Source organism: Dermacentor albipictus, chromosome 4 (assembly GCF_038994185.2).
Source record: "Dermacentor albipictus isolate Rhodes 1998 colony chromosome 4, USDA_Dalb.pri_finalv2, whole genome shotgun sequence".
In the NCBI taxonomy this organism is placed as follows: Eukaryota; Metazoa; Arthropoda; class Arachnida; order Ixodida; family Ixodidae; genus Dermacentor; species Dermacentor albipictus.
In genome coordinates this window covers 106,333,779-106,350,214 of record NC_091824.1, presented here as the reverse complement: position 1 = coordinate 106,350,214, position 16,436 = coordinate 106,333,779, and the positions used below count along the sequence as shown (strand labels likewise).

Genomic DNA, 16,436 nt, shown 5'->3' with positions numbered 1-16,436 from the left:
GCACTAGCATTATCGTTCGAGAGAGAGAAAGAAAATCGCTGTCGTGCGAGTAATTTCCCACCTCATAAGTTCGGAAGCGATAAGCACCTTCTATTCAGGATTCTTCTCGCACCGTTGCATAGCTAAGGCCTCGACTTCGGCAGCCTGGATGGCACGAGATAGCATGGGTGGGTTTAGCGGCTAATTGCCTGCTCCTATAGCCCATGTACCACGTGACGCCTGCGGTTAATAGGATATTCCGCACTTGCCGCGAGACCCGCTCCCATGGCTAATCTTGCACGCATACGCATATACCCATGAAAGAAAACGGCAGGATAACCACCGCGGTAGCTTAATTTGTGGAATTAGTCAAATTTTAAGGGCCAAAACTACGATTCGATTATGAGGCACGCCTTAGGGGAGGACTACGGATTAATTATGACTAGCAGTGGTTGTTTAACGCCGAACAAAATCCGAGTTCACGAGCTTCTCTCTGTTTCTTTTTTTAAAATTTTAGTAGTAAAAGACAGCATGCATAATGCGAAAGGTGTAGGCTCGGCTTCCACCTGAGACAAGTAAATTTTTTTTTGTCCGATGCCTGTCTCCCTTTTCTTCATTTTTTCTACATTTCAGTAAGCATAAAAAATATTTCCTTTATGTATTTTCTGAATTCATCATCTGCTTTCTTCAGATGGTTGTGAGCAAGAAAAAATTTTGCTCCCAGGATGCCGTTTTTCTTTTCACAGTGCCCACAGAAATAGTTCGCGTGTACGTGTGTTTGTGCTTGTATAGTTCCTTTTTTATTTATTGTTTTATCATTCTCTCTCTCACCTATCTCATCTCCTTCCCCTCCCCCAGTACAGTGTAGCCAACCGGAAATAATCTCTGGTTAACCTCCCTGTCTTTCCTTTGTCTCTCTCTCTCTCTCTCTCTCTCTCACTGGCTTCGTGCGACCTTTAGTATACCTGCGACACAATCGCTTGTGACTGACGATTGCGCTTCTCTCTGTTCGAACGACAGCTGTAGAGAAAATTATGGTGGCGTTTCACGAGGTTAAGCTGGCCGTAACTTTAAAGTGCTGAAGTAAGCTATTGCATTGTTAGACTAAGGGCGGCCAGGTTAGATAGTACGGAGTACAACCAAAGCACCATAACCAAAAAAAAAGGTTCAATGCATTTAGCATGCGTAACAAAAATATGCCTCAAATCAGTTTGTTTCTAGAGGTCACTCAAATACTCCCGTACCATAAGGAGACCACTGGACGATACTCGAAGAGTGTCGTGAAGCACATTTCCCGTACTGTTAAAGAAAAGAAAAAAAAAAAAAGAACACGAAGAATGATGGATGGAGTTCAGTATACTATTCTTACAACCAGCTATAAGTAGCCAGAACATCTCTTCTAGCTTTGAAGTCGTTATGGTTATTTCAAACAAACTTACATATGAGTAGAAAGTCCTTACATTCACAAGAATGTTTCTACACTGCATACGTTCTTAAAAGCATGCTCCAACCAAGCGTCATGTTGGACGTATTAGCGAATGCATGCGGCCGGCCGATGAGGAACAGTACGTACAAAAGAAGAAAAAAAACTTCGCGTATTTCGTCCCTGATTAATCAGAGAGGCGCTCGAATGCGGACGGAGGTTGCGGGAGACACGTATATTACTTTATGACGCTTGTACTTATTCTGTTGTTTAACCTCTCACTATCTTTCCTGAGTTAGAAGTGAGAAAGTGTTTAAAAAGGTGGACCATTAGGCGCTGTCGATGCAGTTCTTGTGGTTCCGAGGCGAAGCGCTCGGTTCATTTTCAAAGATTGCGCGATTGGAATTCATATAATATATATATATATATATATATATATATATATATATATATATATATATATATATATATATATATATATAGACAAGAAAAAACAAACTGGTATTTTCCTGGATTGTTCTCTGTGAGCGACGCCGGTCATTACCGGTATTTAAAACCACCAGGAAGAGCCTGCAATTGTTATCCCTGAACATGCCGGTTCAATCACTTTTAACGCACGGAGTGACATTGTAAGCATCAGCATTGAAACGGGAATGCGAAGCTCTGCGCTTCGGTTGCTTCCTGCTCCACCCCATTGATAAAACTCAATGCGGTCAAAACTTCGAGATTAGCAAAGAAACCGGGAAGCGGTCTAAGGACCCTGTAAAGTGATAAAACGGCATGTTATTAGCCTATATCATTAAGAAATAACGTAGGAGGCACCATAAATCATGAAACGGGCGAATTGATGATATTCCATTTGAGACTATAAGTGCAAGAACGGTGTTAAGGTGGGACGTGCGCAGGAATGATTATTATGCAATAAAAGAGGCGAGGCTTGCGGACAGGACACAAGAATAGAGAAGTGGACAACACGAACGCCGACTATCAACTGAAGGGAGCACTGAGGCGAAAAAAGAAAGAAGACACAAAACTCATCTGCGCAACCTCAGGAATGGTATCACCACGAGTCAGTCGGGTACATGTGCCGGTCTACGTGAGGGATAACTGTTAAGGCACTTAATCTCTTCCTTATGTAAAGTAATCGAAGGCTGACTCACGCACGCACTTCCACCATTATAGATATGCCATGCCTCTACCATAAGACGCGTATCTTCATTGTTATGCCTGTACAATATCGCGCATTCATCTAACTTTGGCGTGCAGTTACAATCTTGGCAATGTATGGAAAGATTAGAAGGCGATTACATATCGGCAGGTTGTGGGATCGGGAGGGCTGGCGTACCCACGCTAAAAGCGAGACCAGGTGGTTTAGACGCGCAATCCTGCAGCGTACCTGAACTGGTCCCTGTTGTTGATGTTCTCCTGCCTGAGGCTCATGATGACGGGTCCTAGGGCCTCGTCGTTGGTGAAGTAGTTCCAGTGCTCCTTGCCGTAGAAGTGCCTCTCGTACGTGTCCTCGTCGCGGGACACCAGTTCCAGGCCGCCGGACACGTTGGATGGCAAGCCGCAGCTGTCTGCGCCGTCCACGGGATCCAGCAGGGCGTCCGACTCCTTCTTGGGTCCAGCGCACTCGATCCAGTAGCCCGGCGTCGCCTTGATGCAGTGCGGGTACTGCTCGCACGGCGTGCCCGGGCATGCCTGCAACATATCGAGCGAGACGCTTGCTTGAGTTTTGTTCTTTCCCATCGAATAATAATAATAATAATAATAATAATAATAATAATAATAATAATAATAATAATAATAATAATAATAATAATAATAATAATAATAATAATAAACACGTATCATATATCCATGATCCCTAATGAACATGTACACATTGAGATACCATATAGAAACGTGTAAATTCTCATATAAACTTGCGACATCATGAGTCGCTGCTAAGGACGCTCCGTTCTTATAACATCTTCAGAAGTACTTGGGTTATGTGCACTTTCGTAGTACTTGTGACACGGCATTCGGGAGCGATGGTGATATTGTAGACACGGTGCTTTTGTTCTTCCTCTCTGGCATGTTAAATTCTTGTTTTACTTCCGTACATGCCCAATCGCCTCCGTTTTCTTACCTTGTGTAAAAGCAGAAATGTGTATACGTTCCCGGTCGTTCGGCCCCCAACTGCACAAAGCGACTCTTTCCTTTAAGTGCAAGGGATATTACTGAACCTTGTTCAACAGTTGCTTACAGAAAAAAATTATGTTTGTCACGTATGTTTGGCTATAGCGTGAACAAGAGCAAAGCTTCGCTCCTTCAGAGCACGTGAGAGTGGGTTATGCCGGAGAAAGAGACACTCATTGTCGCACGCTTCTACTTCGTCGACTGTTTCGATATACTTACGCATACGATAAGGCAAAACAAAACGTGTGCCAAAACAGACCTACGATGATGCTTCTACTTCGCCCAAGGTTTCGACATATCCCCCCCCCCCCCCGCGGCTAGACAATACGTATGCGGAAGCAGATACCCTCGACGTTATAAAGAGGTGTTTCATGCATGCACATGCTTTCCGAAAGAGATAGGTGTTCTTTCGTTGTTATTGTATTTGGACTGCATACAGACTACATCAGGAAAGGTAACCCAGCCTTACGGATAAGAGGAAATGCATCCTTGCTTCTCACAGAGCCACGGAGAGGGTTGAGTCTGTGCATACACGCGGGACCGTGTTATATATGATGGACTCTGTCCTTTCACCCATGTTCGCTGACGTCGTTACTCTTCGTGGCTGGCGGGATGGTTTCTGTAGCGGCTGTGAGATGGGCGTTTGCGAGCTCGGAATGAAGAATGCGTTCATTTGCCGTCTCCGTCGCTAGGCCGCAGAGAGTGTCCCTGCCTACCAGTTTACGCTATCAGCGCGCTCAGATTCGCTTATTAATGAAGCAACTGGAATGATCCAGTGAGCGCGGCCAGTCGCCTTGCGCGAAATCGAAGCGCTTTTCGAAGAATGGTTTCGCCACGCGTGTGCCTAGCAAACACTGCGAAGCGCGTGTATCTTTGTTTTTCTTTTATGTAGGATTTAGACGAACCTGGAGCTGTCGCTGATTGTTCCTTGTAAATAAAAGACAACCTCAGGAGCCCTGAATCAGTGAGTGCGCTCAGTAGCTCCACATCAACGTACCCCTTCAAGTGACCAAGTCGCAGAGGATAACCCCATAGTGGTCGCTTAAAATTGATAAATTACCGCACGCGTAATTTAGTAGATGTGGGTTTGGTTTTCACCGTTGGCAAATTATGTTTTCGTGAACTTCCATTTTATTTTACCGTATTTCTACATTACAAATAAACGTAACAATTAATTTCTTTGATGCTTTCTTTAGCTTTCGCTTATACCTTCGAGCAAGCGCTGAGTTCCTGGGCCATCGTGAGCTAAGACGCGTCCTTTGCCTGTGGACTAGCGCTACATATGCATCTCGTGCAGTGCAGGCAGTTTTGTGTTTCCTTAGAGCAACTTGTCTCATTGAGACACTCTAGTCGAAGAGAGAGTGTCTGTGTTTTGTTGAGTGGTGTGTTTTACGTATTTTCTGTATCTGTGTTGTGAACTGTACCCATCTGGGGTAGCATGCTAGGGATGCCGCCAGGCACACTTCTCCAGGATTCCTCAAACAGCCTTTTTCTCTGTCTCCCTCTCTCTCTCTCTGGCTTCATTGTCTGTTTTTTATAGTTGTGATAAACAAATATCCGATCCACTCCAATCATCTTTATCTTGATGCTAGCTACCTCTAGTCATCTGCAACCAACTGAATGAATAAATAAGCAATGCTTAAGTTAGGTCTTCCATTGAACGCCGCAGTGCACTACCCATTAACAGTTGTCACATTGCGTCTCCGCAAGCGGGCAAATTGATCCTAAGTGGTGATCCATGTTATCGGTGACATGACGAAATTTTTAGTTTTGCGGCGCGTCAGCGGCGTGCAATCCTCAAGATATGTGTACCTTTGCAACAAAACACACAGGAGGAATTGTGATCACCGAGGATTTATGTGCAGAGACGTCGGTTTGGAGGAAAAAAAATATACATTGGCACTGGCCACAAACAAGACAGCCATATACAAATCGAACGTTTCACGAGTCGGCCCTCCAGGTACAGTCGTTCTCACGACGGTCATTAGTGCGAAACTAGGGTTAGGATCGAGGTCGGTTGCACACCTGCACGGGCACGGGAAAGGTGAGCGTCGTGGAGCTCTTGCGTCTCGCCTCGGCACAGCCCAGCGACTGACGCTTGTATTCGCGTAGCTTGGCCAGGAACTCCTCGCCGCTGGACAGGCCCGTCACGTCGGCATAGTGCAGGCCGCAGTAGATCTTGTTTTGGAAGCGGTGCGCCGCCTGCCAGCTGGAGCCCGCCAGGCGCAGGCCACACGTCTCGCACACGAGGCAGTCCTCGTGGAAGGTGTCGCCGCCGCCTTCCCAGTCCGGCAGGGGACCGCCCGTGGCTGTGGCGGCGCTGCTTCGCCGCCGCTGAGGAGTCACCACGGGCTGGCTGGGACGGCGGCTCCGGCATCCCCTGTCCTGTGAGCCAGGAGATTGAGGCACGCGTTGAGTGCAATTCTAAAGGTAGGAACTTGGCGCACAGTGGCAGGCAGACACAAGCGCAAAACAGAGGAGGACGAGCCCTTAACATCAGCAGCTTACGCAGCTCCGGATGCTCTCCGCAAGCAACCATAGTTTCAGGAAAAGAAAGACAGGCGTAACAACACTAGCCTTACCGATGGTCTGCACAAAAGACGCGCGCGTCCCTCGAATGGTTGGCTGGTGGGAACGTACGTCTCTGCAGATTTTATATATATTTATATATATATATATATATATATATATATATATAAGGTCAACGTCCACAGGCCAGCCTTTCGAGGGACGCGCAGGGTCTTTCGTGCTGACCATTGGTAAGGCTATATATATATATATATATATATATATATATATATATATATATATATATATATATATATATATATGTAGTACGCGTGTCAATATACAGGGTGTTACAGCGAAAACTTGTAAAAGTTCGTAAAGGCAGATAGCACACGTCTAGTTCATGAGGTGGTCTACTCGCAGCGGTGGGCACAATTTCACTTAAAATTGAAATGCATAACCGACTAATTAACAACGATTCCCTAACTAACTTTTCAACTCATTACCTTATGGCACATATTGCATTTTAAGAATTGCTAGCCGTGGAGTTCGCAAAGCGGATCCACTTGGAATGAATTCTCATGATGGCACCAGTTTCGAGATATTAATTCCCGGACTTTGCGGAGAAATGCATTGGCGTTCTGGTAACTTTTGTGCTTGAATGCACAAAACTGTACATAAAATAGTAAAAAGCATGTAATATTTAGCAGCGCTCGTCCTTGCGTACTGGAACCAGCACGGCACAAACACAACCAGTGCAGTTTCCAGTGCGAACCAGCGAATTGCAGCGAGAACCAGCGCCTGTGCAGCACAAACCAGTGCGCCCCAGCGTCATGGCAGGGGAACCAGCGTCTCGTCCAGTGTGACCCAGCTCTTATCTAGCTTTCTCACTGGGGTCCAAGTGAGTCCCAGCAAGCGCCAGCGTCCCCAGTGCAATCCAGTATCAAAAAAAACACACACACACACACACACAAAAAACGCGCTTGTTTCCCACTGGAAGGCACTGTAAGACGCTGGTATTGGCAATAGGGGTTCCGAGCATAGAGTTCCTAATAAAAACCCTGAGGGATATGTGACGCTAGCGTCTACGGGGGCTCTCATGAGCGTTGCCTCAACCTGCATGGGAATGATGGGAAGCACAGGCTTCGGATTGACTTCGATCTTTAGACTAGTGGCGTTTGCTTGCGGCGCAGTAAACGAAGCTATACTCAAATATTATCGCGTAAAATCTAATTTTATTTCTGCAGTATGGTATAGAATGCACAACACGCTACATAAACTTTGTATGACTTTGAGATGGAAGCACGGTTTACTATATGGTTTATCACCAGGGCAACCCAGGGTTTGCATTCTGGTGCGATTCTGTTCCCGATTTAACGCCAGAGAATAATTATTTAGTTAGTTTTGCAACAGCAATAACAACCACGCATGTACGTGTATAAAATTACTCATCAAGTACTTATGGAAATAAAAATGTTGTATTGTGAGAAAGTGTTGCGCCCTTGAGAGGAATGCTACAAGTGGCGTCTGCTACGACGCCTGCTCGCTGCAAACGCGAGACTTTTCTCGCAGACAACAGGCACTTGCGAACTCTCTCACTCTTTCGAAAGGCTGCGTCGCCTGTCGCGATTGCTGAACGTCTTCAAGTACTTTTATGCACCTCTGTGGAAGTGCTAGCTAGGATGCTAGTGGTCTCCTACGAGTATGCTTCATCATATTTTATATTGACGTACCACTTCCGAAGCGTTATGGCGTGACATTGCACTTACCCATTTTGCAACACTAGACTACAGCCAGGCAGCAGCAACCTTTCCTATCACAAGTAAGTTTGTCTTCTGATAGTCCTAAAACACGCATTCCAATGAGCACATAAACGACCAATGAATAATGAAGCCCTCAATAAAATTTGATTGTAAAGCCACTAGAAGTACAACTGTTGATGTCTTGTATCAGTAGTGCCTTGTTTTTCCTGTTCTGAAGTTTCATAAAGCAAGTAACGCTACAGCGCCAACCTAACGCACTTAACAAACCAAGATCCAAGCGGTCAAAACATTTTCTTTCATCGTTTACGATGCTGTCGCTTTCTGGTCAGGGCTTGGACACCTCACCGCGACACCAACATCGTCCCAGCCGCTGGCCCAGCCCGATATCGCCACTTCGAGCAAGAGAGAAAAGGCAGAGAGCTTTGCGTTGCACTGTCCCACTGCAGGCTATACCAATCGCGCTGGGAGCGAAACCAAAACTGCCAAAAAAATACTTGTAGACTAGTTCGCCAGTCAACAGAATGCCAATCCAAAGCCTGTACTTCCCATCATTCCCATGATGGTTGAACGATCGCAGCGCCAGATTTCCCTCTAGGTATACTAAAATCAAACTCTATGGTTCCGAGCTTTTACTTGTTTGTGACGTCACCACTCCGCACTACGCGCGCGGGATGCGTGGAGGTTACGTGGCTGAGTGCTCTCGTAGGAGATGGCTGGGCAATGCGAGGCGGCGCACAGGTGGGCTGAGTTTTCAGGTAACACTCTACGGCTGAAGTAAAAGCTTAAACAGCTCCACTGTTAAAAATTGGTGGCTCCCCCGTAATCGAGAGTGGATGTAAGCATGAAATGGCAATCGGTGAAGCAGATTGGTTGCAGATAATATTATCCCCCATCTTAAATTGGGTGTAATGCATGTTCGCAACGGCACACCGCAGCACACCACACCACACCACGCCATACTGTGTGGTGAGCGCTGCCCAGCTAGAAGAAGAAAACCAGCTGAAGGAGGCACGACAGGCGCCGAAACATGCCCGGGAGACCCAGTGCACTGCCCAGCTAGAAGAAGAAAAGCACTTGAAGGAGGCGCGACCAAAAGTCTCAGGAAATCTCGATTCTTACTCCGTCATTTCGATGCAAGCGGTCACGTGTTAGGCCACTTCTGAGAAAAGGGCTCGCTTCACGGTTCGTTCACTTGCCAAGGCTAGCTGCGTGACGTAATGCCCTTTTCTTTCCCCGTCCTCTATGAAGGCAAAACAATGCATCAGACGCTTCCGGTGCCACGCAGCAGCTAGGTGAGCGTCGCACATCAAAGGCGAAGCAGCACTTCCAGACGCGTCTGGCGCCACGCCACACAGCAGCTGGGCGAGCGCAGTAGATCTACAGCAAATTTCATTTCCCAGGATTGAAGTGTATGGTGTCCTGTACCTGCCTTATAGACGTCGCTATTGGAAATGACAAATAAAGCTTCCGAGTATTACAAGTTGCAACTTGAGTGTTATTATGAACAAAGATTAGGAAGAAGTCGGAAGCAATATTTTCTGTAACTTGTTTGGGCATAATTAGCGTATGTAATGCGTTCCTGTACAAAGGAGGGGGGGGGAATCTCATTTTGTTCTCGCGACTTGCCCCGCTGTTCTCGTTTGAGTGCCCGGTTGATGACCCTGGCTCCTGGCTCAAGGTAAATTGAAGGTCACCGACAACGGGAGCTAAAGCATTCCATGCTTAATACAGTACGGACAGAAAACACATATCTGAACTCGAGAGGCTAGCGGGCTTTTCTCAGGCCTGTGTTCCGCAAAGAAGTCTAAAGGTCCGACATTGTGCTTTAAGCAGCATCGGCGTTTCCCATAAATTAAGGAAACATTAAGCAGACGAAGTGCATATGGATCTACGAAGCTCTGAGTGAGTAATGCAACAGAGAAGGAAAAGAGAAAGAGGAGCAAGAACGCCGACTTGAAAAAAAAATGCAGAAGAAGAAAACGAAGTTGGAGGAATGGATCCGCGATCGCCCGAGCTCACAATGTACTATGACAAGCGCTACAAGCAGTTCTTTTTCGCGGGTGCGCACCATCCCGAGCTCGGTCCCACCACCACGCCGACCGTGCAAGTGGTCCAGCAGGAGTCCTCGACGAACCGGCAACCCATCCTTGTGTCTTCCGCCGTCAAACGTCAGCGGCGTCCGAAGGGTGCGCGGGTCAGCTGGGCAGAGGGTGTTCAGAGCCAAAGCGGACGGAGGTGGCGCTTCGACACCTGCATCTACGCCGCGGTCTGCATAGCGCTGTTCCTAGCCGTAGGCCTAGGACTCATGGTCTTCATCCCGCTGAAGTTGTTCGCCAAAGACGCGACTACAACGGACGACGAGGACGGGACGACTGCCACGGTCGACCAATCTCTGTCTGCGTACCTTCCGCCATCGAACCGCGAACGGCGGTCTACGGTCGGCACCGACTACGTGAGTTCCCCGGAACCGATTGGGATGAGCATGCTAGCTGGCGACGAAAGTTACAACAGAGTTGCCGCGCAGCACGCCGCGCAGCACGCCTCGGCGCTCGGTGGCCACGGAACTGGAAAGAAGACCATCGTCAACGTTTGCTTGCTTGACAATGCGATCATGCAGTCTGGAGCAGCGGCCGAGGAATCTCACTCGAATCGCTCACGAACCACCTCGTGCAACCTCATTGTGGAATGTCGTTACTACATCGACAAAGAAGAGATGCGTTTGCGCACAAATTCGCGGTCTATTACAGGCATCCATCGTCATCGATTCAGACAAGTGGAGCAAGTGGCAGCGAGCGGAAGTCGCGTCTCCGTGCTTCTATGCGTTTCCCTCGACAATGAATACCTCCGTAAATTGGCGGCGGATAATGCGCGGCAGCTTACCAAATTGCTGCACGACGTCGCGATGGAACTACGCGCAGCAGCGTACGAGGGTATCTGCCTCCGATTATCCGCAGCGCCTGCCGAGGTGAGAGGCTACTTCTTGAACACGATTCAGACCATGGCGGACAGGCTGTCTGAGGGCAATTACTCTCTATCGGTCCTTTTACCTTACGGACTTCCAGGTCGAATGAACTCCCACGAGATCACGCGACTGGTCGCAGCCCTCGGCAGGCCGCACGCGGTACTGCTTTACCCGACACCTGCGCTGTTTAGGAACCAGGCCAAGTGGCCTTCACCGATGGAAATAGCCTTTCTACCGTTGAAGGCCAGCGCAAGTGTCTGCTACCTGCTTCCGGCCGCCGCACACGGTGTCGCTCTTCAAGGGATCTGTGACGTGCACAAGGTGCAGCGTATCAAGAATCTATATGTGTTGAAAACGGTGTTAGAAGGGTGCCGCTTATGGAATCGCTCTTGGACCGCGGTGATTGACGCATACAGCACGTACGCGTGTAATGCGAACGCGGGAATCATTTTCCAGACAGCTGAACAGGCAACGAGATTCCGCGAAGACATTGTTCGCTACGCCCACGCTACGTGCATCGGAGATAGCGGCACCGAATTTGACTCATTTCCTGCGGTGTGCGAATAAATGTAAGATAACGACGACGCCATCCTAATTTACCACCTGCTGCAGCTATATGACAAAGCGCGTGGCGCTACTGACAAATTTGTGGCTTAGCCCCATATATCAATTGTACTTCGCGTTGAGAACTTCCCGTTCTCTCAGCGCCAATTTACTCTCGCTTCTTTTACAAAAGCTTGCGAGTTGTGAAATATGGCTTACATCTGTGCACGACCATTGCCAATATTGTGCAAACACGTTACTTTCTGAGTCAAGGCAGCCACAGGTCTTCTGTTACTTTCATGAATTGAGCGAAGATGTCGATTGAGTTCAAAAAGCTTAGTTTACATCTCAGGTACAAACTATTTGAAATAAAGAAAGGTAAATGTAACTGTATCGTTTATCTGCGAAACCTTTGCAAATACACATAATTTGTTTGACTCTCCATGCTTAAGCGCTATTATAGTATGGAGTTTTACATGCCAAAACCACTTTCTGATTATGAGGCATGCCGAAGTGGAGGCCTCCGGAAACTTTGACCACCTGGGATTCTTTAACGTGCACCTAAATGTAACACCGACGATAGCACTGATGATGTATAGGCGTTAACTATGTAGGTTTAATAAGTGACGAAAGCATTCTCACGGTCCCATTGCAAATGAATATCAATTTCAGGATTGAATGCTCCCGCTGTCGTGGGAGCGACCGAACGGCTTAAAAGACGAACGCAGCCATATTGTTTCCCACGAAAATTACTAGAGAAAAGGTACCCCAGATATGTGTTTTTGTGAAATCCTAGAGAGGTGCTGAATGAGAGTGCTTAAAGCATAGACATATATATTTTGATATGACAAAGTATGGACTTGCAATTCTCGGAAAAATGCTTCTTATTTTGCAGCATTACAGACACCAGGGCTCTATCTTGCTGCCAATGCCTCCCTCCGTACTCACCTACTAAAAAAAAAAGCCATAAGGAGAGGGAAATGTGTGTATTTTTTCCCAGGATATCCATGACACCACTAAAAGGCATCAATATTACGATGGATTAATGTAGGTTATGGCGACTACGCACACACGCACACGCACAAAATAAACGATCGAAGAAGCAGAGAAGTAAGGGTACTGCTTGTTCGTATCTTCAGTAATTAAAAGGAAGCTTTAGCTCGGGTATTCCTACTTAAATACGTGTATAAGGATCGTTCGTTTTTCTCGGCAACCACTGCACCGAATTTGACGAGGTTTGTTGCATTTAAAAGAAAAACTTAAAATCTAGTGTTGATTATCTCGTCAATTATTTATTAATAATTGGCAAAAATAGAAAACTTTCAGAAAACGAAACTACCGAGTTTGCAACTCTCTAACTCAACAAGGAAAAATTATATACCAATTCTGTGAATTGCATCTAATAGCACATCTAAAGCGGACAAAATTGATATGTTAAACATGAATCTAAAAAAATTCAGTAATATGGAAATGCAGCTTTTGCAGAACGCTTGTACAGAACGTAACAAATTTACGTAAGATAAAAATTGACATGTAGAATTTGTACGCTTTGAATGAACTTATGGATGCCGTTGACCGAACCACCATATCTGTTTTTGATGCAGAGAGAGAGAGAGAGAAATAACTTTTATTTATATAGCTGGCAGATTGGTGGGGGCGCCAACCCCACCTGGATTACGGCCAGAAGCCCTTGAGCTCTAGCGGCATCCTCGGCCTGCTACTTGAAAGACACGGGACTTTCTGACAAATTGTGACAGTACACTGTGTGGCGCAGGACTGTACGGTGACACTGCGTAAGACTAGGAATGCCTTTGCGGGTTGCATGACAGTGCCCACAGAAATAGTTCGTGTGTACGTGCGTGTGTGTGCTTAGGTTTTTTTTTATTTCCTTTTATTTTATCCTTCTTTCTTTCTCACCTATTGCATCCCCTTTCCCTTCCCCCAGAACAGGGTAGCCAACCGGAGATAATCTCTGGTTAACCTCCCTGTCTTTCCTTTGCCTTTCTCTCTCTCTCTCTCTCTCTCGGCCTGCTGGACAGCTATTAATTTATACACTTCGTGCGTCTACGTTTTTCAAACTTTCTAACTTTCGAAAATATTTTTCACAAGATTTGGCCCTAAATCAAAATTACGCTTCAACAGTGACTAGAATTTAACTTTCTCTCTCAAATGCAACAAATGTTTTTAAAATCGGCCCAGCGGTTAGCTCAGAAAAGTGTTTTTGCGTTTTATAAGTATTTGAATAGGCCGCGTCGGAGTGGGGCCCGAGCTAAAGCTTCCTCTTAAGGCTCAGTATTAATAAGATAATAGAGGTGTTTATTTTCACAGGTTTCAGTTTTGAAAGCTACAAATTCCACAATTCGAGCAATGGTTCGCTGATCTTAAGGTGGCGACGATCGCAAAAGCCTTTTTTTTTTTCGATACGACGCGCATATTTATAAAGTGGTTCGCTCGTACCGACGCCTGAAGCATCTGTACCCAAAGAAGGCTTCGCGTGCAAATACTTTAGATACTTTCGCGATGCCCGTCGATCGGAGTCATCGATCAGCAGTCAAATCCTTCCCATAGGCAATGCTGGAAATATGGAGCTGCAGGCTGTATCGTTCCTTGTACATCGGTTTATAATCTTTACACATCCATGCGCTTCTTCTCCTTCTCTTAGTCCCACGTTTTAGATGCAGCGTCGAGAAGGTTAAGGACTCATCGCCGGCTCTTTCCTCGAGGTTCTGTGTGGCATGCAGCTGCTAGGAGTTGGCCCGTAAATAATCACATTGAGCGTCCCGGCGGGCGGAATAGAAGTAACGAGTCATGAGGTACATAATATCCGTGGCCGCCGCTTCAGCGATGGATGCTGTTCCGAGAGCAGCGCCAAGAGTGAGAGCTTTTGAGGATCGATGCCCGACTCGGGGTGGCTGGCGACGTTGCGAGATCCGAAGGAAACCATAAAGGGATCTCTCTTTGGTCGATCCTTCTTTGGCAGCATCACAAGGAGCGCAGCTTTTTATGACTCTCAGTGAAAGACGAGGCGATAAGCCGACGGCGCTACCTCGAAAAGATGGCTCGAAGAGAAAGAGGACGTGAAAAAAAAGGAAAGGGAAGAAGGGAAGAGGAAGAACCGCACCGACGTCTTGGTTCTCGAAATGTAACTCTAGCGCTTCTGGAATTGTTCTTTTTTTTCGTCATTTTTGTTGTGGCTTTGAGAACCTAAGCTTTACTTCCCGCCCAATCTTCGAGGTCGTTGACAAAGATCGAGCAGAAAGGGATATCATAAATTCCATGCAGGGAAACACGTATATGCCTGCAGGTGGTTTGATTTCGCAACGCACACAGACTGTTCGGTCAGTGCAGATTACCAAACCACAAGGTCACTTGAAAGCGGATATGGTGAAAGAGGTTAAGAGTGAAAGGCTTTGTTGGCTTCTTATGATACGACTAATAAAAATCGGGCCCCTCGGTTAACCCCCTTTCTTCGCGTTTATTACATGAAAGGAGTGTTATAAAGTAAGTAAGAGAGGAAGAGCTTCATTATTTGCGTTCGTAAGTGATGTTTGCTGTTGGCAGGGCACCTTGGCTAATAATATGTCTGTCGTCGCGATTGACTGGCATCTTGTTCAAACGAAGAGTTCTAGCATAAAAATGTTTCTCTGAATGTGCGTTCTGAAGTCAAAAAAGAAACTATGCTACTCTCGAAACTCAGATATGATCAATCAATCATAGCGCGATAAAAACCAGTATATTAGATTTTATCGTGTGACTAAGGGTAATAGGAGAAAATAGTAAACTAAAGCAGTTTTACCACGGAAAGCAAACCTATGGCGCAGTTTTGTATTAGAGTATACGGTCCACTAGTATTGCGTGGTTCCCGCAGGCGTGTTGTGAAAGAAGGTTGCCGGACATAGCAATAGTAAAACTAGTAATTATTCTGACGCGTTTCGTGGCTTAATTCCGTCAGTAAGTAGTTGCGGCTTCGCAATATTCTGTAAAAACGTTCCTGCCAGTTTCCCGGCCTGTCACACAGTTTCTTTAGTGGAACCCTCATTATAGAACGACGCGTCAGATTGTAATTTTCTTAAATTTATTCGTAAGGGTTAAGAGCGTGCAATATTTTCATCGCGTTTGTGGTGCACTCTTCGAAAGGCAAATTCGGCAAAGAAAGATTCATGATTTTTTTCTTTGATTGCCTTAGAGAACCACTACGTACACAGTATATTAAGCTGAAAAGTGTGGCACTTTCTGGTAAGCGGGTATTTTGTACGCCATCCAGATCGATTGGCAAAAGTTGCTGGGACCTAAATTGGCCCATCCAGCTTATGTCATCCGGCAGAATGGAAATAATTTGTAACAAATTAGTTCTGCCTGGAGCAGCGTGTCATTAAGTACGGCGCAAGCGATCTCGTATTTCTTACATTTTTCTTATGCTTCCATTGATTGGGGACATCTTTGTCATCTCCAGAACCAGCCGTATTTTCAGGGGTCGCAATAACTCTTTTTCAGTTCTGTGCAGCAGAGCACAACCTGGGAATGCGTGAGCGAGAACTGTCCTTTTCAGTTCGACAAAACGTTTTCGAATTTCTGAACTTCTTAGTCAACGAATTGTTTTCTTATTTCATAATTATTCCAACTCGCCACCTTATTAATAGTGCAGATGAATGGTTCGGCACAATTCAGGCAAGTAGAACGTGACCTAAATATAACAAAACTTCAAGTAGTCTTGGTTCGTGTGACAGTCGCAGATAATGTATATCAGATATGGTAGTGCGTATATCGTGCATATACGTATCCTCCATTACGGGCAACAGATAATGAACAAACTGGGAGGTTAGTTCCTTTATCCTTTCTGTTAAAAAGGAAACGAATGCTCAATCATAAGCACACTGATTGTGTCTGCTGCGTTGATGTCGTTCACTTGACGCCGTTTCGCGGTAGTTGTGCCGACATGCTATAGTATGCCAACTGCTCTTTACTAGAAGTTAATAGTAAGGCGTTTAATAGTCAGAGAGTGATGATTTCCCGATAAAATATTGAATTTACCGAATAAGTGGCGCGCAATTCATGCCACCTCTTTATAGTCACAATT

The 16,436-nt window shown here is 46.1% G+C and overlaps 3 protein-coding genes across 13 annotated transcripts in view; 2 read left to right on the top strand and 1 right to left on the bottom strand.

Annotated features, from left to right (window-relative positions):
- LOC135920938 (uncharacterized) overlaps window positions 1–16,436 on the top strand; it is an 842,780-nt gene that overhangs the window by 301,589 nt on the left and 524,755 nt on the right. The window lies entirely within an intron of this gene.
- rsh (radish) overlaps window positions 1–16,436 on the bottom strand; it is a 171,101-nt gene that overhangs the window by 147,240 nt on the left and 7,425 nt on the right. For all 3 annotated transcript variants that reach the window (XM_065455202.2, XM_065455199.2, XM_065455200.2), the window contains exons 2-3: window positions 5,609–5,968; window positions 2,799–3,103 (exon numbers count right to left, since the gene is read on the bottom strand). In XM_065455202.2, the coding sequence (XP_065311274.1) occupies window positions 2,799–3,103; window positions 5,609–5,968 (665 nt within the window). The remainder of the gene's footprint in view (window positions 1–2,798; window positions 3,104–5,608; window positions 5,969–16,436) is intronic.
- On the top strand, window positions 9,835–11,635 carry LOC135920923 (uncharacterized). The gene is made up of 2 exons (XM_065455203.1): window positions 9,835–10,819; window positions 10,917–11,635. The coding sequence occupies exons 1-2, from the start codon at window positions 9,848–9,850 to the stop codon at window positions 10,923–10,925; spliced, it is 981 nt and encodes a 326-aa protein (XP_065311275.1). The 5' UTR covers window positions 9,835–9,847; the 3' UTR covers window positions 10,926–11,635.